This window comes from Lithobates pipiens, unplaced genomic scaffold (assembly GCF_037356315.1).
Source record: "Lithobates pipiens isolate NorthernLeopardFrog02 unplaced genomic scaffold, aLitPip1_a1.2 Scaffold_16, whole genome shotgun sequence".
NCBI lineage: Eukaryota > Metazoa > Chordata > Amphibia > Anura > Ranidae > Lithobates > Lithobates pipiens.
The window spans coordinates 58370221-58396726 of record NW_027507748.1 but is presented as its reverse complement, the minus strand read 5'-3'; the positions used below and the strand labels follow the sequence as shown (position 1 = coordinate 58396726).

The 26506-nt window shown below is 41.3% G+C and overlaps 2 protein-coding genes across 2 annotated transcripts in view; both read right to left on the bottom strand.

The window, feature by feature from the left end:
- Positions 1-26228, bottom strand: part of MRPS6 (mitochondrial ribosomal protein S6) — an 88077-nt gene extending 61849 nt beyond the window's left edge. The window contains exon 1 of the mRNA XM_077479934.1: positions 26085-26228. Coding sequence (XP_077336060.1) covers positions 26085-26129 — 45 coding nt within the window. The 5' untranslated portion in view covers positions 26130-26228. The remainder of the gene's footprint in view (positions 1-26084) is intronic.
- Positions 2149-26234, bottom strand: SLC5A3 (solute carrier family 5 member 3). Its single transcript, XM_077479933.1, has 2 exons — positions 26085-26234; positions 2149-7029 (listed from the first exon to the last, which is right to left on the bottom strand). The coding sequence occupies exon 2, from the start codon at positions 6800-6802 to the stop codon at positions 4655-4657; it is 2148 nt and encodes a 715-aa protein (XP_077336059.1). The 5' UTR covers positions 6803-7029; positions 26085-26234; the 3' UTR covers positions 2149-4654.
- Between the last annotated feature and the right edge of the window lie 272 nt (positions 26235-26506).

Genomic DNA, 26506 nt, shown 5'->3' with positions numbered 1-26506 from the left:
AAGCAATTGCTAACTGACTGGCTGTAATGTTTATCCTTCGGCTCTATTACATAGTGAGTCATTACCCCAGACAACTATAATTAAGAACCTAAAGATCTTGTCATCAACTTAAAAAAAATTACAGGCAAGAGCAGAGACAAATCAAATCATTTACTTTCTATAAATTATTTTCAATCCTTTTTTTTTTTTTTTTTCTTATAAAAAAAGAAGGAGAGGCCCTTGAACGTGCTTGAAAATATGGCTACTACAGGCAAGTTAATTCCCTAGCATAGCCCTCCCCTCTTCCAGGGGCATCTAATAATTGTCTGTTGGCCCTGCTCATTTAGCCTTCCCCTTAACTCCCTATATAACCTTTTTAATTGGTTGTCTGGGATGGAGCAAGGGGGATTATCAAACCGGGGTCTTGAAACTATCCAAAGGGCCATTTTACTGTCCTTCAGGCTTTAGGGGCAGACTATGGCCAATGGAAGACCTTTTGAGTGTCTACACAATGGAGGCTTTTACAGCCAAAAGAACTATGTAATACATTAAATGTCACATCAAATGTTATGGAAAGAAGGAAGAAGAAAAGAGGGAGAAGAGAGGAAGAAGAAAAGAGGGAGAAGAGAGGAAGAAGAAAAGAGGGAGAAGAGAGGAAGAAGAAAAGAGGGAGAAGAGAGGAAGAAGAAAAGAGGGAGAAGAGAGGAAGAAGAAAAGAGGGAGAAGAGAGGAAGAAGAAAAGAGGGAGAAGAGAGGAAGAAGAAAAGAGGGAGGAGAGAGGAAGAAGAAAAGAGGGAGGAGAGAGGAAGAAGAAAAGAGGGAGGAGAGAGGAAGAAGAAAAGAGGGAGGAGAGAGGAAGAAGAAAAGAGGGAGGAGAGAGGAAGAAGAAAAGAGGGAGGAGAGAGGAAGAAGAAAAGAGGGAGGAGAGAGGAAGAAGAAAAGAGGGAGGAGAGAGGAAGAAGAAAAGAGGGAGGAGAGAGGAAGAAGAAAAGAGGGAGGAGAGAGGAAGAAGAAAAGAGGGAGGAGAGAGGAAGAAGAAAAGAGGGAGGAAGAAGAAAAGAGGGAGGAAGAAGAAAAGAGGGAGGAAGAAGAAGAGAGGGAGGAAGAAGAAGAGAGGGAGGAAGAAGAAAGAAAGAAAGAAGGGAGGAAGAAGAAAAGAGGGAGGGAGGGAGGAAGGAAGAAGAAAAGAGGGAGGGAGGGAGGGAGGAAGGAAGAAGAAAAGAGGGAGGGAGGGAGGGAGGAAGAAGAAAAAGGAGGGAGGAAGAAGAAAAGAGGGAGGAAGAAGAAGAAAAGAGGGAGGAAGAAGAAAGGGAGGAAGAAGAAGAAAGAAGGGAGGAAGGAAGAAGAAAGAAGGGACAATAGGGATTCTTATGGTTTACATGTTTATCAATGATAGAAATTCTCTAAGAAGTGGAGCTTGAGGGTACGCGTGAGCTTGGTCACCAATGGCAATGCCCATATTTGTATGACTGGTTCACTTTACTGGCAAACAAGTAACATCAAATGCTTTCCTTTATCATATTCCAGTGAATTCCACGCAACACCAACATTTCCAAAAAAAGTTTGTAATCCTTTAAATCGAAAAGCTGAAAAGGCAATTATATTTTTCGGTAATTGGGAAAACATGACAAATATAAAAAATTATCAGTAGAAGTAGAGCACAGAAATATAAAAATACCCAAAAAAACATCAATAAGTGCAATTGTTATAATATATAAGAAAATAAATATTAAAAAACAAAAAAAAAAAAACAAAAAAAAAAAAACACAGAATTAAAAAGCGACACACTTGTCTAGGAATACAGACAGGCTACCTAAAAACAGCAGTACTATGGCTGAGCACATACAATGGTATTTAGGTGCTCAATCCCACCAAATAGCCAGGATACATGATTAAGAATCAACACAATGCACTCAGGCATTTACACAAAAGTCCAAGGTAACAAGAACTCAAAGTTCTAATCTAACCTGGGGTCCTTGGTAATTTTTACATTTTTTCACAAACATTTGTGTGTGTCGTGATGGCGTTACCCATATGGCCTTGGTTTATCACATTTTTACACAGAGCGGTGCTTTGCAACAACCAGACGGCATCCAAATACCATTAACTTCAGAGTAGGCATGCCAATTAAAATCGTTTTTTTTTTTTTCGTTTAAAAAAAAAAATAAATAAATAAAAAAAAAACTAAAAATGAGAGTTCAAAAAATGCAACTTATGGTGGCACTGTCATAAGAGAAGTATGGGACCAGCCATTGTGGGCCTTCTATGAGGGGTGCTTGTTGCTTGGTTGTATCGTAAGTCAATACTTTGAGTCACAAATCCAGAAAACATGCATGCTGTAAATCTGTCAGAACTGCTTATATCTATACCTGTTCCAGGTCAGCGACTTGGAAGCCTATTCAGGACCATGACATCCAGGCAACTAGCATTTTCAAAAGGTGAAGTCGACAATAGCAACCGCCATGATTCTCTTATGACAGGTTTCCTCAGTTTCTGAAACTGGAAAGGCCAACAAGCACAGAAGATAAAAAAAGTAGAACTGTAGGCAAAAACATTTTTTTCTTTCAATATTGATAGAGGAATAGAGAATTATAACCCCCTATAAAAAAATAAAATAAAAAAATTAATAAAAAAAAATATATATTTTTGCCATCTTTGTCTCAATGTGAAGATTTGCCTTTAATTCCTGGCCCATAGTCAAAACAGGAAGTGAGGAAAATCCTGCCAATTAGGGGAATCTTAGGCTCCCCCAGGTCACCAGAACTAGTGTATCCATTGGAAGGTTTCCCCTCTAGTACTTTTCTGGGGAAAACCCAAAGTGTGGGGTTTTTTTACTGTCACATTCAACTATAAATGGTAAACAAGACAGATAACGGTAGAACGGAGACACAAACAACAATAAAAATGGACAAGTGTTCTAATCCCTCCCCAAATAAAAAAAAAAAAAAAAAAAAAATGGGAGGGAGAAGTTTTGCCTTTAGTTATACTTAAACTGGTTTTCTAGGTCTGACACCTACAAAAATTTGTTTGTGCCCACCTCACTTTAAAGAGACCCTTGTCATCAACTTAAACAAAATACAGGTATATGCACAGAAGATCAAGTATTTTAAGCTTACTTTAGTGTTTTTCTTTCAATAAATTATTTTTATTCTCTTTTAATGTGTCTTTTCAATTCTTCAGCAAGAACCCTCTCTCTAGTACTGACCCCTATCTCCTTGCATGTTACATCCCTCTCTTCATTTGAGAATTTACAATTACAATCTCTGATGACCAAGCTCCTCAACCCTTTCCTTCACCTCCTTATATCAACTTTACATAGTTGCTGAGGAGGAAGAGCAAAGCTATACTATACTATACACAGTGTCACTTGAGAGATAGCTCTGACATCACATCCAAGATGGTGGTGCCCAGTAGCAGTCTTAGGGATTTTAGACAAAGTCTTCTACAGGTAAATAACATGCATAAAATACATTAAAAACACATGTAATCTTACTGGAGGATTGGTAAAATTAATAAACTGGTAACAGGGTCTCTTTAAAACTCAACAGGCATTAGTAGGCGTCGTGCTATCTCCTTGCACTTCCACTAACAACAGCTGTAAATATGGGACAGAGGAGAAAGCCAGAGGCACTATATCTATGGATGTTTATGTAGTGCTTTCCAAAAATGTAATTGGTTACCAACCTAAAGGTCAACCGTACTTAAAGCGGGATTCCACCCTAAAGTGGAACCTCCGCTGATCGGAACCCCCCCCTCCGGTGTCACAATTGACACCTTTCAGGGGGGGGGGGGGGTGGAGATACCTGTCAAAGACAGGTATTTTCACCCACTTCCGGGCATAGACTCCCACGGGAGTCTACGCCATTTCCTGCCCTGCCGCGCTGTCTGCTGGGACACACACGGGTCCCAGTGACAGCGCGGAGATTTCCTATTGCGCGGCGCAACTCGCGCATGCGCAGTAGGGAACCGGGAAGTGAAGCAGATTCGCTTCACTTCCTGATTCCCTCACCTAGAATGGCGGCGGCAGCAGCCGAGGCCCGAGCGGTCGATCGGCCTCGGCATCGCTGGAACCCGGGACAGGTGAGTGTCCATTTATTAAAAGTCAGCAGCTGTAGTATTTATAGCTGCTGGCTTTTAATATTTTTTTTTTTGGCGGAATCCCTCTTTAATACAGTTCTTTCTTAACCAACATGAAATTAGCACATTGTAGTAATATACACGTGTGCGCTAGCCCTGTTACTTTTAAAGACCCAACTGTAGTTTTGAAATTCACATTGTAATAACACTGAACACCCATCATTAGTTCATGATTAAAAACTAAGGCAAAGTAAACATACTTAAAAAAATATATACACAAATGAAATTTTGCGAGTGCCAAATAATGCTTTCTTTTGGACCAAAAACAGAAAAATGATTGTAAAACTGATCTACCTGTCAGTAAACATTCCATTAAAATAATAAATTATTTATTTGGTAGACATAAGCATAGGTCCTTAAGGGATTCCTTGTGTGGAAGTGCTCTGCATGGTAACTAACAAGTTGGTAGAAGGCCTTCTTAAAGTAAACACCACCTCCAAATATGGAATGGCCCCTTACATTTGTTCATCATTTCAAAGGCTTTGCTTTTGTAATAGTCTGATTGCTTACTTTGCTCCATACAAGGTCCGTTTTACTCTTACAAAGAGAAGTAAATAAACATGAACACTCCTATGGAACACACACAGACCAGTCCGGTGTTGAGAATTCGCTGAATGGCCGGCTTCTCTTCTAGCATTTTTAAGCATGCCGCTTCATCCTCTTCCTCCTCCTTTATGGTTTTTTTGTGGGAAGGGCTGCTTTTATAGCCGCAGAACCAGTCCAAAAATTTGGAGCACCTGCTCTGGTCCTCGTTAATCCCATCAGTTGGGTTCTGACCCATAAGAGCTGCTTGCCCATTGGAATAACAATCCACCGGTGTCTCCGCCTCAGAGACACTCAAGGAGCTCAGAGGGTTAGAGTCATCTTTGTAAGTCATTAGAAGGTTAACATCCTCATTCTGGATGTTCTTAATGTGATCCTCAGACTTCCCATTGGGCAATGCTTGCTTAACGTTAGTTTCTGTGATTGGGGAGGATTTTTTTTCACATTCCTTATAAGGATTGTCTTTGATGGTTCTCTCTTTTACGGTTTTGTTTTTTAGTGCCCAGAAAGTGGTGGTTCTGATCTGATCTTTCTTTGGAGGCGATGTCAACAGGCTCACTACAATAGCAATAATACCAGTGATCCAAAAGAGTGCTGTTGCCACATACATGTAGTGGATATTTTTTATAAAACCGGGCCTATCATCTGGCAAGTTGCATTCAGGGGCACGATAAATAAAGGCAAGAATGAGGCGAGTGACCCCAAGTACGAAACCTACCATGCCTCCATAGAAGGCTCCTTGTTCATTGCAGCGTTTCCAAAATATGCCCAGCAGGAACAAAGCAGCAACAGGGGGAGTCAGGTAATCTGCAACCTCTTGAATGTAAAGGTACATTTGGCCTCCTTGCATCTCCACAATGAGGGGAACCCATGCAATACTGATGACCACCATAAATGCTACAAAGATTCTCCCTACCAGCATAAGTTCTCGGGATGTAGCATTCTTCCGCATAAATTTGTAGATGTCAAGAGTGAAGATGGTGCTTGCACTGTTAAATATGGAGTCAAGATCACTCATGAGAGCTGCAATCATTACAGCCATCATGAGACCACGCAAACCAACTGGGAGGACCCTCATCACTAATCGAGGGTAGGCAATGTTGGAACATCCAGCCCTGCTGCCACACACTGCCATGCAGTGCTCTGGATTAATGCAAGCAATGTCATCTGTAAACATGATTCTGGATATCATTCCTGGAATTACTATTAAGAACATTGGCAGTATCTTTAAAAAGCCTGCCATAAGAGTGGACCCTTTGGCATGAGAAATGTTTTTTGCTGCCAAAACCCTTTGTACGATGACTTGGTCTGCACACCAGTACCACACAGAAGCTGGAGTCTGACCCAAGATAAATCCAGGCCATGGAATGTCTTCATCAGTAGCTTCACGAAGCATTCTCAGTGAATCTGGCTTTGGTGTGACATGGCAGGAATTTGTATTGGTAAAGTTGTAGGTTAGCAATATTGATGTGATATTAGGTGTTGCAAGCATGTATCTCCTTTTAACTTCTTCAAATCCTCCAATTTCCACAAAGCTTATTATGCTCAATGTCAAGGCCCCTATAATCATGAGGAAGGCTTGGAGTGTATCTGTATAAATAACAGCCACTAAGCCCCCTGTCACCGTGAGAAGAGCAGTCATGCCAATGAGCAAAATCACCGATAAGTAAAGGTTCCATCCCAGAGATTCTTGAATGAACAATGCCCCTGAATACAAGTCTACAGATAATTTGGTAAAAATGTACAAAATCAAGGACAAAACAGCAAAGTACACTTGGATCCTATGTCCTCCATAACGTTTAGATAAGTATTCCGGCATAGTGTATACTCCACAACGTATATACACTGGAATGAAGACCCATCCTAGAAGCTGCAAAAGCAACAAGGCATTTAGTTCCCAGGCCCCCACAGCAAATCCACTAGCTGCTCCAGATCCTGAGAGTCCAATGAAATGTTCACTACCGATATTGCTTACAAATAAGGAGGCACCAATAGCTGCCCAGGTCATTGATCGACCTGCCAGGAAGTATCCACTTATAGTACTCCTGTTGGACTTCCACATTGCAAAAAATCCAAAGCATAACACCAACACAAAGTACAGCGCCACTATGGCGATATCTGCTGCTTCCAATGAAGCCCTCATGATTAGGTGCTGTGGTTCTTTCAATTTTTGAACAATTCTTTAACAAAAATAGATAACACTGGTGATTTAATGTAAAACAGTGCAGAAAACGTCTTTGTCCTTTGGTTTGCTCTCTTGATGTTGGTTCCTGCAATATCCGATGCTTAGCATGCAGTTTTTATTTAAATCGACCATGTCCAAAGCCATCGGCTATTTAATCGTGAAGACAGGACCTATGGTAAGGAACCCTGCAAGGTAGCAAAAACAAAAAAGACAGAGACACAATTAGAAAAGGTAGTCATTGTGAAAACAATGACACTCCAATAATAATAAAAAATAAAAAAAGTATATATGCTGAACAATGAAGCACCCGACTATGTATAACGTAAATAACAGCATTGTTTTCTTATCCCTAGAGAAGGCAACCACTGGATTGTCTATCCCCTCTCAGGTTATAAGCAATAAAGCTGTATCTCTACCTTCAATACATATATAGGTTTATTTCCATACTCCCGACATCAGGTACTGCTCTGTTGAACTCCCACTTATGCTACAGTTGGAAGGTAATCCTATCATTGGATAGGGTGCCTTACGCCTCCCTCTATCATATGGGCAAATTATAATCATAGGGTGCTAAGAAGTGCCAAGGAAGCCAGAGCAGAACTTCCGTGAAGAACCTTAATGCAAAATGGCAGATCAGATACAACAAATAGATCACTGGATTACCGCTTCAATAGGCTACAGGCTACATTTTATTGGTCTCAATACTTGCCCTAGCACAGTTAAGCTTTTTTTTTAACCATTTCAGCCCTGAAAGATTTTACCCCCTTCCTGACCAGAGAACTTTACAATTTGGCACTGCGTTGCTTTAACTGACAATTGCGCAGTCGTTCAACGCTGTACCCAAACAAAATTTGCATCTTTTTTCCCCACAAATAGAGCTTTCTTTTGTGGGGGGGGGTGTATTTGATCCCCTCTGTGGTTTTTATTTTTTGGGCTATAAACATTTTTTTCTATAATAAATATCCTCAAATTAAGAAAAAAAAAAAAAAATCATATTAGGCCAAAATTTATATATACTATTGGAAAACTAATTGGAAACATTTCTGGTATTTTTTTATTTTTTTTTTTACCAGTAATGGTGGTGATCTGCGATTTTTAGCAGTACTGCAACGGACAGAACAGAGACTTGATGCTTTTTTGGGACCATTGGCATATATAAAGCGATCAGTGCTATAAAAAAATAAAGATACAAAAAAAGAAAAAAATGCACCGATTACTGTGTAAATGTCACTGGCAGGGAAAGGGTTAAGACTAGGGGGTAAACAAGGGGTTAATTGTGTGCTCCCTCAGTGTGTTCTAACTGTATGGGGATGGTATTGACTAGGAGAGGAGACATATCCTTTTTCCTACTTAGTAGGAACAAACGATATGGCTCCTCTTCCCTGACAGCATAGGGATTTGAGTATTTACACACACAAATCCGTGCTGGCACTCGTGCATGCAATCGCACGTGGCTGGCGGCAATCGTGCCTGATCGGATCCCTCGCCGTGCGACCTCTCGTGGCTGAAAAGGGGGAAGGGCATACCCATATGGGATTTCACCCAGGGGAGCCATTCTGCCGCAGTATATCTGCGAGAGCTGGTCGGAAACTGGTTAAATTTTTTTTTAACTTATTGCATCATATATATCACAAAAATGTAAGGAGGCAATTCTTTTATGCCCATAGCCAACTGTGCATCCAGAGCCATTAGTGTATAGCACAAATACAATCTAATATTATAAAACTAATTATGCCAAACATACATACAGGAGTTTCAAGATTGTTGGCCATCATCAATGCAGTGTATGAAAATCATGGCTTTTCTGGAGTTGGGTTTGTTGACCAACAAAAAAAGTATGACAGTGTTAGAGCGAGAAGGGCCTACAACCAAAAAGCCCTTCATTGAAACACTGAATAGCACAGATGTTCCAAGAAAGCTCTACTGTACTATGCACTGGATGGGTGGAGGAATTCTTGGTTCCTTTAACACCTTCACATATCTTTCTGGGTTATACTAATACATTTCCTAAAAACTGTATACAATAATGTAAAATGTCTTGATGCCAGGGTCAGTTTTAAATTTAACATATAGCTAGTTCAAACAGGAGACTGACCTCACCGTCAAGACTTGCTTGAGAGGCTGTAAGTAAAAGCGGAGTTCCGCCGTTTTTTGTTTTTTGTTTTAAAGTCAGCAGCTACAAATACTGTAGCTGCTGACTTTTATAATATGGACACTTACCTGTCCAAGGCGCCCGTGATGTCGGCACCCGAAGCCGATCTGTCCCTCGGCTCTCAGGTGCTGCCGCCCCCCCCATCTTCTGTGAGGGAATCAGGAAGTGGTTCCCTACTGCGCATGCTCGACTCGTGGTGTAGATACCTACGGGTATCTGTGCCTGGAAGTGGGAGCAAGATACCTGTATTAGACCGGTATCTGCTCCCCCCTGAAAGGTGCCAAATGTGACACCGGAGGGGGGGGGGGGGGGGGTAGGGTGTCCAAGGGTTCTTTATGGCTGCTCTTTATCAGGTAATAAGGATCTGGATGGTCTTGGTCGTGAATTTGTTAAAAATTAAAATCTCAGTAATAAGAAGAGCAGACTCCAGCAGCTGAAAAAGATGTCCTTTTGACATTTTATGATGAAAAACTCTTCAAGGTCGCTCAACATTTGGTCCGGGGCTCCTGTTTTTTTTTTCCTTGTACAACTAGGGTCTGTTTACTAAAATCAGTAAAGGAATAGATATTAAAATAGGTAATGTTTTAATCACAGTCACCTGCTGGCTTCTTATATAAAATGTATGAGCAGAAGCCCAAAATATCAGATCTTCCCACCTTACAAGGTCATGAAGTGAATTTCAGTCTCAGATTTTCCTTTTAGAATACAGGAGTTGACTATATTGAAGGGTTGGAACCTTCAGTGGAGAGATCTCCGTTTTGGAGTTGCTAAAACAGGTCTGGTTTCTGTTGTCACACCCCCCCAAACAATCCATCATACAAAAAGTAGTAAGTAAAGTTTACCAAAAAAAAAAAAAAGTGGACATGATATGAAACACTAAATTAGGAAATGTCGGATGTAAAGTAAAGTAATGTCTCAAGGCCTAATTAGTGGAAAGGATATTTGGTTACCCACAGCTGTTCTACTCATTAAGTCTACAGAAAGGTAAGCAAACCTCTTCTCAGTCTGAAATGTCTTATAAAAGCAATACATTGCGCTATACAGCCAATATCAGTCACAATATGCCATGTTCGGAAGATATTATTCCACTTCCTGCCCAATGTCACTCACACAGGAAGTGAAAGAATCTCTAATTTGGAATAACAAAAAAGCTGAAGGGAAATCTTCCCAATGGAGCCGTGAGGACCCAACCAAAAGTTCTAACACTTCCTCAATTTATTGCAAATCAAAAAAAGTTGTTGCATGAGAAAAATCATAAGCAGCGGCGTTGATTTACTAAAGCACGACAATCTGCTCACTTAGCAAAAAGTGAATGTTCCAGAAACTTAATAAGGTAAACCAATGTCCACTTTGAATACCCAATCATATGCAATGTGAAAAAATAGTTTTTTCACGCATGATTCAGTGACTAAAGTGCACAAAGCTTCACCTTTTTTACATTTGTGCGCATAAAAGTTTACATAACCTGGCAGAATATAGGATTTCTTGCCCATTTTTCAGACAATATGAATGATAAAAACTTTTTTCAGTCATGGCTAGTGTTTGGCTGAAGCCATCAAGCAACTGTTTTTACTCTTTTTAAAATCATAATGAAAACTATCCAAATGACCCCGATCAAAAAAGTTTACATACCCTGGTCAATTTAGCCTGATAACATGCACACAAGTTGACACAAAGGGGTTCGAATGGCTATTAAAGTAGTTGTACACCCTGTACAACCACTTTTACCTACAGGTAAGCCTATATTAGGCTGGATTCACACCTAGGCATTTTTAATGCTTTTTGCATATTTGCACTACAGAATGTGTTCCATAGGAAACAATGTTAAAATGGACTGTAGTGCAAATCTGCAAAATGCAAAAAGCACTAAAACTGCATAGGTGGGAATCCAGCCTTAAGGCTTACCTGTGAGTGATGGAAATATCTCCTACACCTCCACAGTTTAGGAGTTAATTTACAATAAAGGCGTGTGCTGATGTCTACAGCGCATGCGCACTTTAGGAAGGGCAGATCTTGTGGTTTATAAAAGGGGGTCATACCGTGACTGGCAGCTCACGTAAGCATGCGCGGGAGTGATGTCACATGAATCTGGCCAGTCACAGAGCAGGAGTTCGTGGCCCTAGAAGGAAGCGGGGTGAGGATGGACGCTCGCTGCTAGTGGGGACATCGCAGGCTTCGTTTCCAGGTAAGTGACACATAATAGGATACTATGCAGTGCATAGAAGCCCATTACGCTTTACCTTTGCAGGGAAATAAAGAGGAAGTAAAACCCATCAGGGTTTACTTCCTCTTTAAAAAGGTAACCATCCTCACCTATGATCCGTTTGCTTGTACTGCGCTGCACTGACGTTTCTGAAAATGGGGAAAGCAAAAGAATTGTCAAAGGATCTGTGGAAAAAAGGTAAGGAACAGGAAAGGGATATAAAAAGATACCCAAGGAATTGAGAATGCCAATCAGCAGTGTTCAAAGTCTAATCAAGAAGTGGAAACTGAGGGGGTTCTGTTAAAACCAAACCACGGTCAGGTAGACCAACTCAAATTTCAGCCACAACTGCCAGGAAAAATTGTTCAGGATGCAAAGAAAACCCCACAAATAACTTGAGGTGAAATACAGGACTCTATGAAAACATGTGGTGTGGCCGTTTCAAAATGCACAATAAAGTAGGCACTAGAATAAAGATGGGCTGCATGGTCAAGTCACCATAAAAAAGTCAATACTACGTAAATCCCATAAAGTATCCCCCTTACAATGCGCCAAACAGCACAGAGACAAGCTTCAAACCTTCTGTCAAAGTCATTTGGAGTGATGAGACCAAAATTGAGCTTTTTAGCCACAACCATAAACACTACATATGGAGAGTATTCAACAAGGCCTATAATGAAAAGGTACACCATTCCTACTGTGAAACACGGAGGTGGATCGCTGATATTTTGGGGATGTGAGAGCTACAAAAGGCACAGGAAATTTGGTCAAAATCGATGGCAAGAGGAATGCATTTTGTTATCAAAAAATACTGGAGGAACATTTGCATTCATCAGCCAGGAAGCTGCACATGGGACGTACTTGGACATTCCAACATGACAATGATTCAAAACACAAGACCAAGTTGACCTGTGATTGGCTACAGCAGAATAAAGTGAAGGTTCTGAAGGGGCCATCTCAGTCTCCTGACCTCAATATCATTGAGCCACTCTGGGGAGATCTCACACATGCAGTTCATGCAACACAGCCCAAGAATTTGCATGAATTGGAGGCTTTTTGCCAAAGGAAATGGGCAGCTTTACCATCTGAATAGATAAAGACCCTCATCCACAAATACCACAAGAGATTTCAAGCTGCCATTGATGTTAAAGGGGGGAAATACACAATATTAAGAACTGGGGTATGTAAACTTTTGATTGGGGCCATTTGGGTAGTTTCTATGGTCATTATGGATTTAAAAAGAGTAAACACGATTGATAATAAGGGCCGGTTCACACTGCAGGCGAGGCGAGGCGACTCCGACTTGCCTCGCCGCGACCTGCAGCGGCCTCGGCGGCGACTTGCAAATGACTTCTGTATAGAAGTCAATGCAAGTCGCCCCGAGGTCGCCCGAAAGTAGTACAGGAACCTTTTTTCTGAGTCGGAGCGACTCGAGTCGCTCCTCTCAGAACGGTTCCATTGTACAGAACGGGGGCGACTTGCGGGAGCGAGGCGAGGCGAGTCGTGTCGCCTCGCATCGCCCGCTGTGTGAACCGGCCCTAAATGTCTTCAGCCAAATACTAACCATGTTTGGCTGAATTTTTTTTTTTTTTTTTTACTTGTTCTAACTTGCATACAAATTAAACAGAACATATCCCGTTTGTAACCCGTGGACTGACTGTACTTGGTTAGGGCGATCTGTAAGCCTTCAAAAAGGCACGTATTGCCCATTGAAACCCATAAAGAAATAAAAGCTTCCATAGTAAAAAAAAATTCAGGCGACTATTAAATAAAAGTATTGCACTTACAACTGAAACTATAAAAAAAATTGCAGTACAAAAACAAGATTATTGCAGCCCGTCACTCTGGGACCTGCGTGAACACAGTGATGAAACGCGTAGGGAGGAGCGACGTGCTGACGTCACATATTTCCCCAACCACGACCCTTGGGTGCATCATGTGTCAGCTTCATGTTTGAAAATCTTAAAAAAATAAAAATAAAAACAGTGGACTATTTAAAACATGATATAATGAACCTATCAATCAATTTCCCCCATTTTTGCATGGAGTCACTTAATTATATATATATATATATATATATATATATATATATATATATATATATATATATATATATATATATATAAATATAGCATCATTACTGTTTATTGCACAAATTCACTTATATGAGGGCTTAGCGCAACTTAATATAGAAAGTTGTTTATTTTGTGTGTATACCAAAGGAAGTTGCAGCTTGGCTTTCTCAAAAAAAAAAAAAAAATAATAATAATAATAATAATAATAATAATAATAATAATAAAAAAATATATATATAAATAATAATAAAAAAAATCTATGTACGTTTCATCCATTCACGTATTCTTTTCTCTTTTTTTTTGCTGACAAGCACGGTAATTTTATTTTTGTTGGGTAAATGACTAGTTAATTAGCTCATGCTAATTTAGGTTTCTGGTTAATGGTTAGGGTAATATGATCAGGAGGGGGGGGGGGGGGCGTACTTTTTAATTATATAGAAGACCGTATTCTTGTTCTAATAAAGATTCCATGTTCAAGCTTGTGTAACTGAGCTAGTCTAGTCTGGTTCTTAGTTACAATATATGGGCTGTAATATCTGATAGTCCAGATTGGAGGAAGCAGTGTATTGACTGAGGCACTCAAGTGGAGTGCGACGGGGGTTCCGTGACACTGGTCATATAATAATTCCCTTTAGAGTAATGGATTATAAAAGAATATAAATACACTGCATTATCTACTTTAATACAACCAACAACCCCACCCCCACACACAAAGCTTACATTCTTGCCTACCAAAAGATCGAACATTTCTTTAGAAGAAACTGCTGAACTGGCCAATATTCGATCCGTGCATGGCCAGATTAAGGCCCCGTTAACACTTCACATAGCAGAAACTGCTTCTGATTTTGTGTGGGTGATTTTCACGCAATTCTGTGTGTCGTGCATGGGGCAGTCCATTACCTTGAATGCATTTATTGTGGCAAAGAAGCTCAAGGACCAAAATTTGGTCCTGAGGCAGGTGTCTTTTTTTACACTCACATTTTTCCAAGTAAACAACGTTCCCCTCTAGCGTCTGAGCATCTCTTCGTCAGTAGCTTCCAATTCTAATGAGCGCAATCTAAGAAGTTACCCATGAAGTACAGTTAAATTTAATTGCTAAAACGGATGTAGTTGGAACTTTGGACCAGCCCACAGGAGAGTTGAAGTAAATGCTAAAAACAGCCCACGGATAAGAATGCTGACATGGCCAGTCAATAAGGACTTTAACCAATCAATAGTTCTAACTCCACAATATTCTATAAACTAGACCAGTGGCCTTCAAACCGCAGCCTGGGGGCCGGATGCAAACAAAGAGCCCCCTTACACTGGCGCCCGGGAAAGGGGAGCCCCCCCCCCTTACACTGGCACCTGGGAAAGGGGAGTTCTCATACTGGTGATCAGTAAAAGTTGTGCCATTCTTACTTTGGGAATTACAGAGAGTAGCGATCGTTAGGGACTTTAAATTAATTTATGGTCTGGTAAGGCCATGTATTCCATCCCTTGGGACTTTAATTGAAATAATTGCCCCGGTAAGGTCATACATTTCCATCCCTATTATGTTCAAGAGGGGGCAGAGCAGGGGGTGGGACTTTATATGAAGCACGTGGTTTGCAAAAGAATGGAGTAGATGAACATGGTTACAATTTATTACAAATGGTAATATCAATTAAAAACACATAGTTCAATAAATTGGTAGTATAGTACATTGATAGTGCTTGGGTATCACACTTAAAGCGGGAGTCCGCCGGGAATCCGCGTTTTTTTTTTTTTTTTTTAAAGCCAGCAGCTACAAATACTGCAGCTGCTGACTTTTAAAAAATAGTGACACTTACCTGTCCAGCGCGCCCGCGATGTCGGCACCCGAAGCCGATCTCTCGATCGTCTCTCGGGTGCTGCCGCCGCCATCTTGGGTATGGGAATCAGGAAGTGGTATAGATGAATATATGGCAAAACAGGCAGCTCTACGTGTTTCGTGGCTAGAGGGCCACTCATCAGGAGCAAGCAACATGATGGATCTATTAATAAGAATATGAGATCAACTGAAAACAGAGGTGGGGGTGCAAACACCCCCCCCCCCCCCCCCAAACTAGGCAGATTAACTCACTGTGATTCATATGGGAGCCAATATAGTGTCCGACATACTAAGCCATCCGAAAGTGCTCCTAAACCGGGAGCCGCGGCGGGCATCTTGGCAGAGGCGCCCCATGGGCAACCACCAGGGCAGGCATGAGACTAAAGGCATTCCTATAGGTGAGGTGAAAATAGTGGTTGAATCAATGGAAACACTAAGAGAAAGGAAACAGGAAGAAGCGGTGGGAGGTAGTAGAAGGACCAAGCTGGAAGAAAGGTGTTGGGAACTAAACAGCCAGAATGACCAGTGAAACAAGATGTGGTAGGAGAAGAGAGATCAATGGGAACAAGTGGGGGGACAAGATGAGAAACAGGAAAAGTGGTAGTGATTACCTGTTGAGAAGGAGACCAAGAGTAAGGGCGGGAGGCGCAGCCCCTTGCCCCCCTAGGCCAGCAGGGGGTAATGGGAGAAGGCCCGGCAGGCTCGTCACAGCTCCCAGGATGGGAGAACCGATTACTTTGGGGATTAGAAGGAAGAATGCTCTCCATCACAGACTGCTCAAAAGATCTTTGGTGTCAGTGGTTGATTACCTGAGAGATGAACGAAAACTCCACTATACGCAATTTGATGGCTGGGTCAAATGGCACTGGCCCTAGAACTACGCGGGCACCACCAAATAGACCAATTTGCCAATACTCAAGGCTCCCCTACCAGTCTCCGGAGGACCCCCCCAAGGCTTCATGAAAGCTGAGAAGGGTTGCATTAGAGAGTGCATAGGTATGCAGACAATTGGACTTTGCTCAGGGCCACACTACATCCAATCATTGCAGAGCATCTGGTAAACTTTAGAACAATGTAGAAGGGATACACGGTCAGTGCCAATTAATCTGGGAGAAGAACAAGTTTTCGAACCTGTCCAACTACCTGCCACCATGGACCTGACATTGTCAACATGATAAGGCCGTCTATCAGCTGACTAAAAATGCCACCTCGATAAGTTATTTATAAGATCACTCTGAACAAACTCATGATTTCCTGACACGTAATGACACAAGGACTGCCGTCAGTGTCATACAAGATAACCCGAGACTCCAGATAATAGGGCCATCTCATTGTTTGTTATTTAAATCACTACTATATTTAGATATGAAACAAAGTCGAACTTTGAAACAGGAAGCCAAGGATGAGAAGTATGGTCATTAATAGTCATCAACCCTTTATTACACCAAACCTCCTACCCTTCCCCTGGTCTACAACAAAAAAAATGCATCCCAGCTGTAAAACAGCAGGTCTGTAATGTTTTTATGTTCTTCACAGAAAAAAAAAAAAAAAAAAAGAATTTGTAATAAATATATATATATATATAGGCTGCAACTAATTATTTTCATAATACATTTTTTTTGGCCAATTTGTTGTTGGGCAGATTCAAAAACACAAATTGCCGCAAAAACGTATTATTACATTATATATATATATATATATATATATATATATATATATATATATATATATATATATATATATATATATAATCTCAAAATAAATAAATGAGCTGCAAAATTAAACTTAAATTATTTTTGTTGTTAATCTGTTGACAGGCGTAATCCTAGACGACCCCAGAGAAACAGTCAGTTATCTCCATAAGTAAGCGTTTGCTGAATGCAATTAAAAAGAAAATCCATGCCAACATCACCCCACCGATAGAGGATCCTAGATTTTAGGGTTGCACCGATACCAAGCATTTGCACAAGTATTGCCGATACTTCTGCAAATGCGGCAATATCTGATACCTTCAGGCTTGGTTCTTTCAGCTGTCAGCGGTATCCCCTCACTGGCAGCTGAAATGTAAACAAAGAAAAAAATAAAATAAAACAGTATTTGCCTAGAAGGTAGCATGCCAGGCAAATTCAATAAGCTTTTGGGAGGTTGGATGAACAATATGTTCACAGTGTCTGATTAAATGCCAGAGTTTCTATATAGACGCTATGTTACCAAAAGTATTGGGACGCCTGCCTTCTCTCACTCACTCTCACTCACTCTCACACACACACACACACACACACACTTTAATGGCATCCCAGTCTTAGTCTGTAGGGTTCAATATTGAGTTAACCCATCCTTTGCCACTATAACAGCTTCAACTCTTCTGGGAAGGCTGTCCACAAGGTTTAGGAGTGTGTCTATGGGAATGTTTCACCATTCTTCCAGAAGCACATTTGTGAGGTCAGCCACTGATATTGGATGAGAAGGCCTGGTTCAGAGTCTCCACTCTAATTCATCCTGAAGGTGAGCCATTGGGTTGAGGCCAGTCAAGTTCCTCCACCCCAAACTCTCTCATCCATGTCTTCATGGATCTTGCTTTGTGCACTGGTCCAAATCATTGCGGGGGGGGGGGGGGGGGGGGAATAAGGTGGGGGGTTGTTTTTCAGGGGTTGGGCTTGGCCCCTTAGTTCCAGTGAAGAAAACTTAAAGCGTCAGCATACCAAGACATTTTAGACAATTTCATGCTTCTTACTTTGTGGGAACAGTTTGGGGATGGCCCCTTCCTGTTCCAACATGACTGCTTACCAGTGCACAAAGCAAGGTCCATAAAGACATGGATGAGCGAGTTTGGGGTGAAGGAACATGGCTGGCCTGCACAGAGTCCTAACTTCAACCAGATAGAACACCTTTTGGGATTAATTAGAGCAGAAAATGGCAGCCAGGCCTTCTTGTCCAACATCAGTGCCTGACCTCACAAATGCTCTTCTGGAAGAATGGTCTAACATTCCCATAGAAATGTTTGTATTTATAAATTGTGTTTAAAACTGCAGTAGTATGAAAATACTGTAATATAGACTTAAAGCAGAGTTCCTTCAAAAAAAAAAAAAAAAAAAAAGGAATTTCCGCCCCCCGGTGTCTGGTGTCGGGTTGGGGGGGGGGGTGCAGATACCTGTCTAATGCAGGTATTTGCTCCCACTTCCAGAAACAGATTGCCATGTCCGGCCTCTCTTCTAGCCACCTTGCTGTCTTCTGGGAGACACACAGGTCCCAGAAGACAGCAGGAACCACTCAGAACACGCAGAATTCCGCTTTAAAAAAAAAGTGACAAGTGCTTAAATGAATAACTCCATTAATGATTTGAACATAAAAGTGACAAGTGCTGTAATTAAAAAAAAAAGTCCTTAATAAAATGTGACAGAAGGTATCAAAATACTAGTGCTGCCAAGGGCCACAAAACCGTGCGGTGTGTCAATGTTTCCACTTGTACTCCCCCCAGATAGTTTTCCCCACTAAGGGGTAACCAGCATTCATAGCGCAAATGACTAAGCAGATCCTCGGCTAAATGGATGTCTTTCTCCTTGATTTCCACCGTCCCAGTGGTCTCATTGCACATGCAAAGATAAGAGCCTCCATAGCGTAATCCAATTTGACAATTTTATTTCAACAAGTACAAGATTGCACTTACATTGATGAAGTTAAAAATCAAGCGTTTGTTGAAGGAAGTCTGGAACGCTATGCGCTCTATGGACTTGAAACCAGAAGTGATGCAGTGACACTGTAGCACTGACGTACGCGTTTCGTCACTAAGACGTTATCATTTGCACTGTGACTGCCAGTTACCCCTTGGTGGAAAGAGCTATCCGGTGATTGCAGCAAGAAAGGGGAAGCACTGACACATCGTTTTGTGGCCTTTGGCAGCACTAGGATTTTGATTGATACCTTGTCACATTCAAAGTGATTGTAAGCCCTGGTTATCATTGATGTAAATTTGACATATCATATCGCATGCAGAATCAGCAGCTATTGCCTGCAATGGAACCATCCAAACTGCTGTGATCCCAACTTTGCGGCGCCATACTGATTCCCAAAAGTACTTTCTGTACTACCTTTGGCGATTTCAATAGACATCTGTGCAGGAAACCGCAAAGATGTCTCTGAAATTGTTGGATTGACACGTGGGAATGAAACTGCGCGAGTTCAGCCAAACTCGCACAATTTCAATCCTGCATCAATGTAAACCAGGGATAAAGGCTTTTATTTAAAAAAAAAATATATATATATATATATAATTAAATATACACTATAGTATAGTTTTGCTTGGAGGAGCCCCGGTCCTCCTTTTTTCTTGGATTCCTCTTCGCTGCTCCTAGCCCCTCCCTCCTTTGAGTGCCCCTCAGCCAGCAGCTTGCTACAGGGGGCATCCAAGCCAAGTCAAAGCTCAGTGTATCCATTCAGACACGGAGCCCTGACCTGGCCCCCGCCCCCTCTATCCCCTGATTGGCTGACTGACAGCTGTGGGAGCTAATGGCAACACTGCTCTGTCTCAACCAATCAGAAGTGTCATGGATTGCTGAGGGGGATCACGGACATCGCTGTAGAGAGATAAGGGGGTCAGGTAGGCAATTGGGGGGGGGGGGTGCTACACACAGGTTTAGAGAGAACGCGGGCGAGAGCAAAAGTGTGAGAGGGCGAGGGAGCGCGAGAGCAAGGGAGCAAGAACGCGCGAGAGTGCAAGAAAGCGAGAGGGCGACACACAGACATCTCTATAGCCACACACAAAAATTGTATTTGAAACACCAGTTGTAACACACATGTGCACATTTCACAACCAGCAGCGCCACTTCCACTTCATCACCTTTGCGCGCTATACCCGATATCTACCTTGGTAGTTTTCAGTGGAAGCATCAGCAACACTTTTAGGTCCATAGCACAGAACTACGGACTAAGACTGGGATGCCATCAAAGTTCATGTGCGTGTAAAGGTAGGTGTCCCAATACTTTTGGTAATATAGTGTATCCAAGGTTACTGAACTTCACGTTCCTCAGTTCTCCTCGGCATGTGCCAAGTCTGGTTACAGATGTAAAAATGTTCATCTGGGATCTTATATGGACACATTTATTACATGATGTTCGGAGTTATACTGACTACTAGTGCTGATCTGTTGTACTGGGTGTTCTTTTCTGTAGTTATGGTTGTAACTGTTGTGTATGTTATGCTTAGTTTCATTCTGTTTGGGAAATACAATAAAAGAAAGTTGCATTACAAAAAAAAAAAAAAAAAAAGTTGTTATGGAATGGGGACGGGGGGGGGGGGGGGGGGGGGGGGGGACGACTTCCTTAACCGATGACACATTCAGCTTTCAACGGGGGTTCCCCTGCTGACAGCTGAAGTGTAAACAAAAGAAAGCTCCCGGCAATTGGAGAAAAAAAAATAAAAAAAAAACAAACACACACACACACACACACACACACACACACAATGTTCATTAACATTGCTCTGTTCCTAAAATGTCATGAATCTACAGATCAAACAGATGAACTTCAATCTGCAGATGGTTAAAGTGACATTAAACATTAAAATTTACAATCGCTTTAAGGCTGGGTTCACACTGCTGCGGGGGGAGATCCGGATGTGATTCGCACAGCAAATCACATCCGATCTCCGTAGCAATGCGAGTTCAGCCATACAGATAGTATGGCTGAATTCGCAGCGCTCCCGCAGCAAACTCGCACGGGACCCTTTTTTGGGTCCGCAACAGAATCGGATCGCATGGGTGTTCACACCATGCGATCCGATTCCTGTGCGAGTCGGCAGATCGCACTGCGATATGCGGACGGATCTGGGGGTGTCATTAACATAACATTGACACTCCCAGCCGTCCGCATAGGGCAGTGTGAACTGCCGGCGGGAGGTGTGCGATGCGGGAAAACGCCGCGGATTCGCGGCGTTCCCGCATCGCAGCGGTGTGAACCGGGCCTAAGGCTGGGTTCACATACATGCATTTTGTACCGCATCCAATTCATATAACAAAACTGTCAGCCTTCTCTATGGACCCGGTTTCCATATCTGCGGGCCAGCCACAGTACGTCTTAGTCCGGTTCAGGTGCGATTTCAAGTAAAATAAAAAAATTAATTGGTGAACAAAACCACAGTGGATCGTGCTAAAAATCACACTTAGATATCTGTGCACTGAGTCTAAAAGCAACATGTCAAGTTAATAATAAAAAAAAAAAAAAAAAAAAAAAAAAAAAAAAGGCTTTAATGAAATGTAATGTAATCTGTTTAACCCCTTATTAACCCTTAATTTACTCTAACCAGCCCCAATTATTGCTTATTCTCCATTTAATTATTTTCCTGCAAATTTTTTTTTTATTTTTTGTTTCTATTTTATAGACTAGTAATTATTAAAACTTTTTTTTTTTTTTTTTGCTTTGTTCATTAATACTTTAACTTACACAATGGAAAAAAAAATAAAAATAAAAAAAATAAATTTAAAAATAAAAAAAGGGAAAAGAAATGTAGGGATGTAACTTTTCAATGCTTTGCACTAGAATCATAATTTATTTTAAACAAGACAAAATTACAGAATAAAATGTATTTTTTAAACTAACACTGCTCAAAATAAAAAATAAAGTGTTTAATGATCGTGAAAAATAAAATGGTTGATGCAAGACAATACTCACAAAAAAGAAAGCCTTGTTTTGTCCTTAAACAATATATGCATTACGTTGTTATAGGTAATGACAAGGTTGTGTGTGAATACACAGGATCATAGCAGAAGTGTAAAAATTGCTCTGCTCCATAGGGGGTGAACGGGCATCCACAACAACCGATCACTCATTCGCCTGTCAGCTGAAGTGTAAACAAAACAGTTGCTGGAAGGTATTGGGATCGGCAAATACAGAGGAAAAACAAAAAAAAAAAACACAAACACACAAACACGTATAACTTCTCTAGCAAGGAGAAAGATACAACACATTTTTTTTTTCTCCATTCAAGAGGAGAAATCGTACAGTTATTTATTACTGTGATAGCCAATAAGAGGCTATCACAGTGATCATGTGATTGAGAGCCAGTCCTCCCAGGTCTTAAAGCGATAGTAAACCCACCCTGTGCTATTGCCACCATATATTTCCTACCTAGGGAATTTGTTGTTCTGTGTAAAAGGCTTCCTACCTTATCCCCTTCTGTGTAATCCGCCCTTTTCTGATCAATGACATAATCAGCCCATGAGAACTTAAGCCTCGTACACACAATCAGATCTTTAGATGACCGAATGTCCGTTTTTTTTTGTTTGTTTTTTTGCGGCATGCTGGTCTCATGCCAAAAGAAGAGGTTACTCACCATACGAAAATTCTCATACAACAGAATGCAACGTCAGGAGTGACGCAACGTGTAGAACAGTTTTGTATGCATTCTTTCGTTTCTGAGCATGCGTAGTCTTGCTCTTACAATTTTATTTTTTTTTCGGATGAAAACTGTACCAATTAAAACGAAAATCAGACGTTGAGTTCACATCTGAAAAAGTAAAAAAAAAAAAAAAAAAAAAAAAAAATTTAAAAAAAATGTGTTACTTCCGATTTTAGTATCGCGTGTACGGGCCATTAGTCCCAGTTTCTCGGCATGTACTTCTTGCAGAAAAAAATGGGGTTTACGTCCCGGGGCTACATCATCTCCTTTGCCTGACGCCAGCTCCAAGATCCCGCAAGACTTTTACATTCACAAGCTGAGCCTTAACCCCATGTGACTCGATACGACGGTTGTAGAGGTGGCGAGCGCAGCCCAGGATCGAGCCCAAGAGGGCAGTATTGTATGGGAGAGACAGGAGAGCTGCACAAGGCTTGACGAGTACTGCGCGTGCGCAAAATTAGGGACATGGGAAGTAAAGCACAGTATTGGACACAGAAGACAGCAATAAGTATGGCGGCGGCTGCAAATGGATAAGAGCTTTACCAAATACAATGTTTTTACAAGCAAGAAGCATTCTTATATTTTTCCTATGCAGCGCTTTTATTTAAAAGAACTTAAAAGTGATTGTAAAGGTTTGTTTTTTTGTTGTATTTTTAAATAACAAACATGTTATACTTACCTGGTCTGTGCAATTGTTTTGCAGAGCAGCCCCAATCCCCCTCTTCATCGTGACCCCCCCCCCCCCCCCAACTGCTTTCCATGGGGGCACCTGTGTGCCTGCTCGCTCCCGAGTCCAGCTGCTGCATCCATTGACACAGACAGCAGGAATCAGCCCCCACATCACTGGATCTGATTGACAGCAGCGGGAGCCAATGGCTGCTGCTGCCAATCTATCCAATGAGAACAGAGTGGCTGGAACGATCAGGTTTAGGTAAGGAAAAAAAATAAATAAATAAAAAAAAATAAAAAAGGAGGAAGAGGAAGAAAAAGAACAAGAACAAGAACAAGAACAGGGAGCTGTGGCACAGAAGGTTTTTCAATTTAATGCATAGTATGAAAAACCTGGAGACTTTACAATCGCTTGATCCACTTCATTCTGTGTGATTTCGGGTGGAAGTATCGGTTTACTAACACTTTAAATGTTAGCACAAGACCCAGAGCGGACAGTGTGGTCTCTGTGCTGGGAGAAGGACATGCAGTACACACATAGGCAGCCCCATGGAAGAAGACCCTCTTTAAATGGGCATATGCGGTGGCAAGGGGTAACTTTTTTTTTTTTGCAGGATACAGAAGATGCTCTGCAAGACTGTTCTAGGTATACAGGATTAATATCTGTTGTCTGGAATGAATCAGATTTGGGTGCTGCTGGATATAAACTGAGCCAACTGTACATGTAAAATATCAATGCCACTGCCAAATACGTGCCGCCAGAGTACCCCGTCACTAAGACGCTCCATGAAACTCACACTGTTCTATACCACCATGAACAGCTTTAAGACATCCTTCAAGTCAATTTATTTAGCAGATTCGCAAATTTTCAAGGTTATCCTTTTAGCTGCATAAAAAGACCCGCTCTGCTAAATTAAAACATATTGGCATTAGTACATGTGCCCTATGGTAGTGCCCAGCTCCCAGCAATTGTTGTTTTTTTTTTTTTTTTTTTTTAATGCAACCGTTTGCACGATTGACTAAACCACCATTCACAGCGACTGTAGCTTTGAAATCGTGCGACTTCATCTGAAACCGCACGATTTCAAAGCCGCGTGTCAGTACGATTTTGTTGGGCGACTTGGAAGACATCTGTGCGGCTTCATGAACAAAATGTCTACGCAAGTGGCACAAAAAAAAAAAAATTGCCAAAGTATCGCAGGGGCTACTTTTTCAAATCAACGCAGAAATGCAAAGTCGGCGTCCCACAGATTTGAACAGTGCGATTGCCGGCAATGGGGGGGGGGGCCTTGTCTTTGTCAAGTCGCTCCAACGTGAATGAGGGTTGGATCCCCCACTGAACTGAAGTTTGCTGGATATCAAACAAGGAAATTCACTCATCCCCTATTATTGTAGATTATAGCTAGAGATATTATAAAAAGGCACTAGAACACACACACACACACACACACACACACACACACACACACACACACACACACACACACACACACACACCTGGGTTTTTTTTTTTTTTTTTACAGTCATGTATATAGCACAAAGTACTATACATATATCTTAGAGTCATGTACATAAAGTACATTACTGTATCATATAGCTATACTGTATATATAAAAGCATGATATATAGTATATCCATCCTAATGTAGCCCACCCCTCTGTAATGTAATAATACTACCATGAATATACTATACCCCATTGTATCAGATATCATACAGCCTGAGAACAGTACATGCCATTGTATTATATATAGAGCCATGGGTACAGTACATGTCATATATAGTATATCACAGAGCTCTGCCTATAGTAGATGTCATAATACTGCCATGGATACAGTATAAAGTACATCCCATTGTATTATACAGGTATATATTATCCAGCCATGTGCATAGTACATGTCACTGTATCATTTACATTGTATCAGATATCACAGAAATGTGCACAGCAGATCTCATTGTAATATATTATTATATTTTTTTAAATATATTTTTTAATAATATTATACACACACACACACACACACACTGTATTCTATATACATTGTATCTGTAGTATATATGCACTGTAACATATACTCACAATATTTATATATTATACACACACATACAAATGTATCATTTTGGAGCCATGTGTAGTGGATCTCACCATAATATACACACATGGTGTGAGATATATTTGTATATATTATACACACACACACACACACACACACACACACACGGTATGATTATATAAATACAGCATATAGGAGGTATGTACACACATGGTATGATATATATACACAGTATATATAGGAGGTATGTACACACATGGTATGATATATATACACAGTATATATAGGAGGTATGTACACACATGGTATGATACATATACAGTATATAGGAGGTATGTACACACATGGTATGATATATATACACAGTATATAGGAGGTATGTACACACATGGTATGACATATATACAGTATATAGGAGGTATGTACACACATGGTATGATACATATACAGTATATAGGAGGTATGTACACACATGGTATGACATATATACAGTATATAGGAGGTATGTACACACATGGTATGATACATATACAGTATATAGGAGGTATGTACACACATGGTATGACATATATACAGTATATAGGAGGTATGTACACACATGGTATGACATATATACAGTATATAGGAGGTATGGTATGGGATGATCGGGCTGTGTACAGGGGGTGGGTATCATTGTATCACCCTTGGGGGTTGGTGTCGGTCGCTCCGTACACACAGTCAGGGGGTCGCGCACACACCCCCGGGTACACTTACCTGCTGGCAGCACGGGACACGTGATGCCCCTGGGAAGGAGCCCCCGCCGTGTGCCAATCAGAGGCGAGCACGTTGCCTGTAGGGGAGAAGGCGGACAATGAATGACACTCACCCTCTGCATGGCCTTGATGATCAGCGCCATCTCATATCTGGGCATGGTGGGGGGGAGGACGGCGGACTGTGCGATCTCAGCTCTGCCCAGACACGAGTGACAGCGATCCGGTACGAGAGCGGAGAGGAAGGACACAGAGATGACACCGGGACCCGCCCCTCTACTACTGGGGACACGCCCCTTCCTCCTCTCTGGACACACCCCATGGATGTCATCTCTGCCCCTCCTCCTCCCTCCTCCCTGTACACACCCCATCAGATATTACAGAATCTATATACTGTCCTCTCCCTGTGTACTCCTCTATAGGATTATACAGTGTAATATAATGTACTCTGTACTCCTCTATAGGATTATACAGTGTAATATAATGTACTCTGTACTCCTCTATAGGATTATACAGTGTAATATAATGTACTCTGTAC

What these genes read in the sequence shown, in the direction of transcription:
- SLC5A3 (XM_077479933.1), bottom strand. Translation starts at nt 6,802, where the DNA reads ATGAGGGCTTCATTGGAAGCAGCAGATATCGCCATAGTGGCGCTGTAC.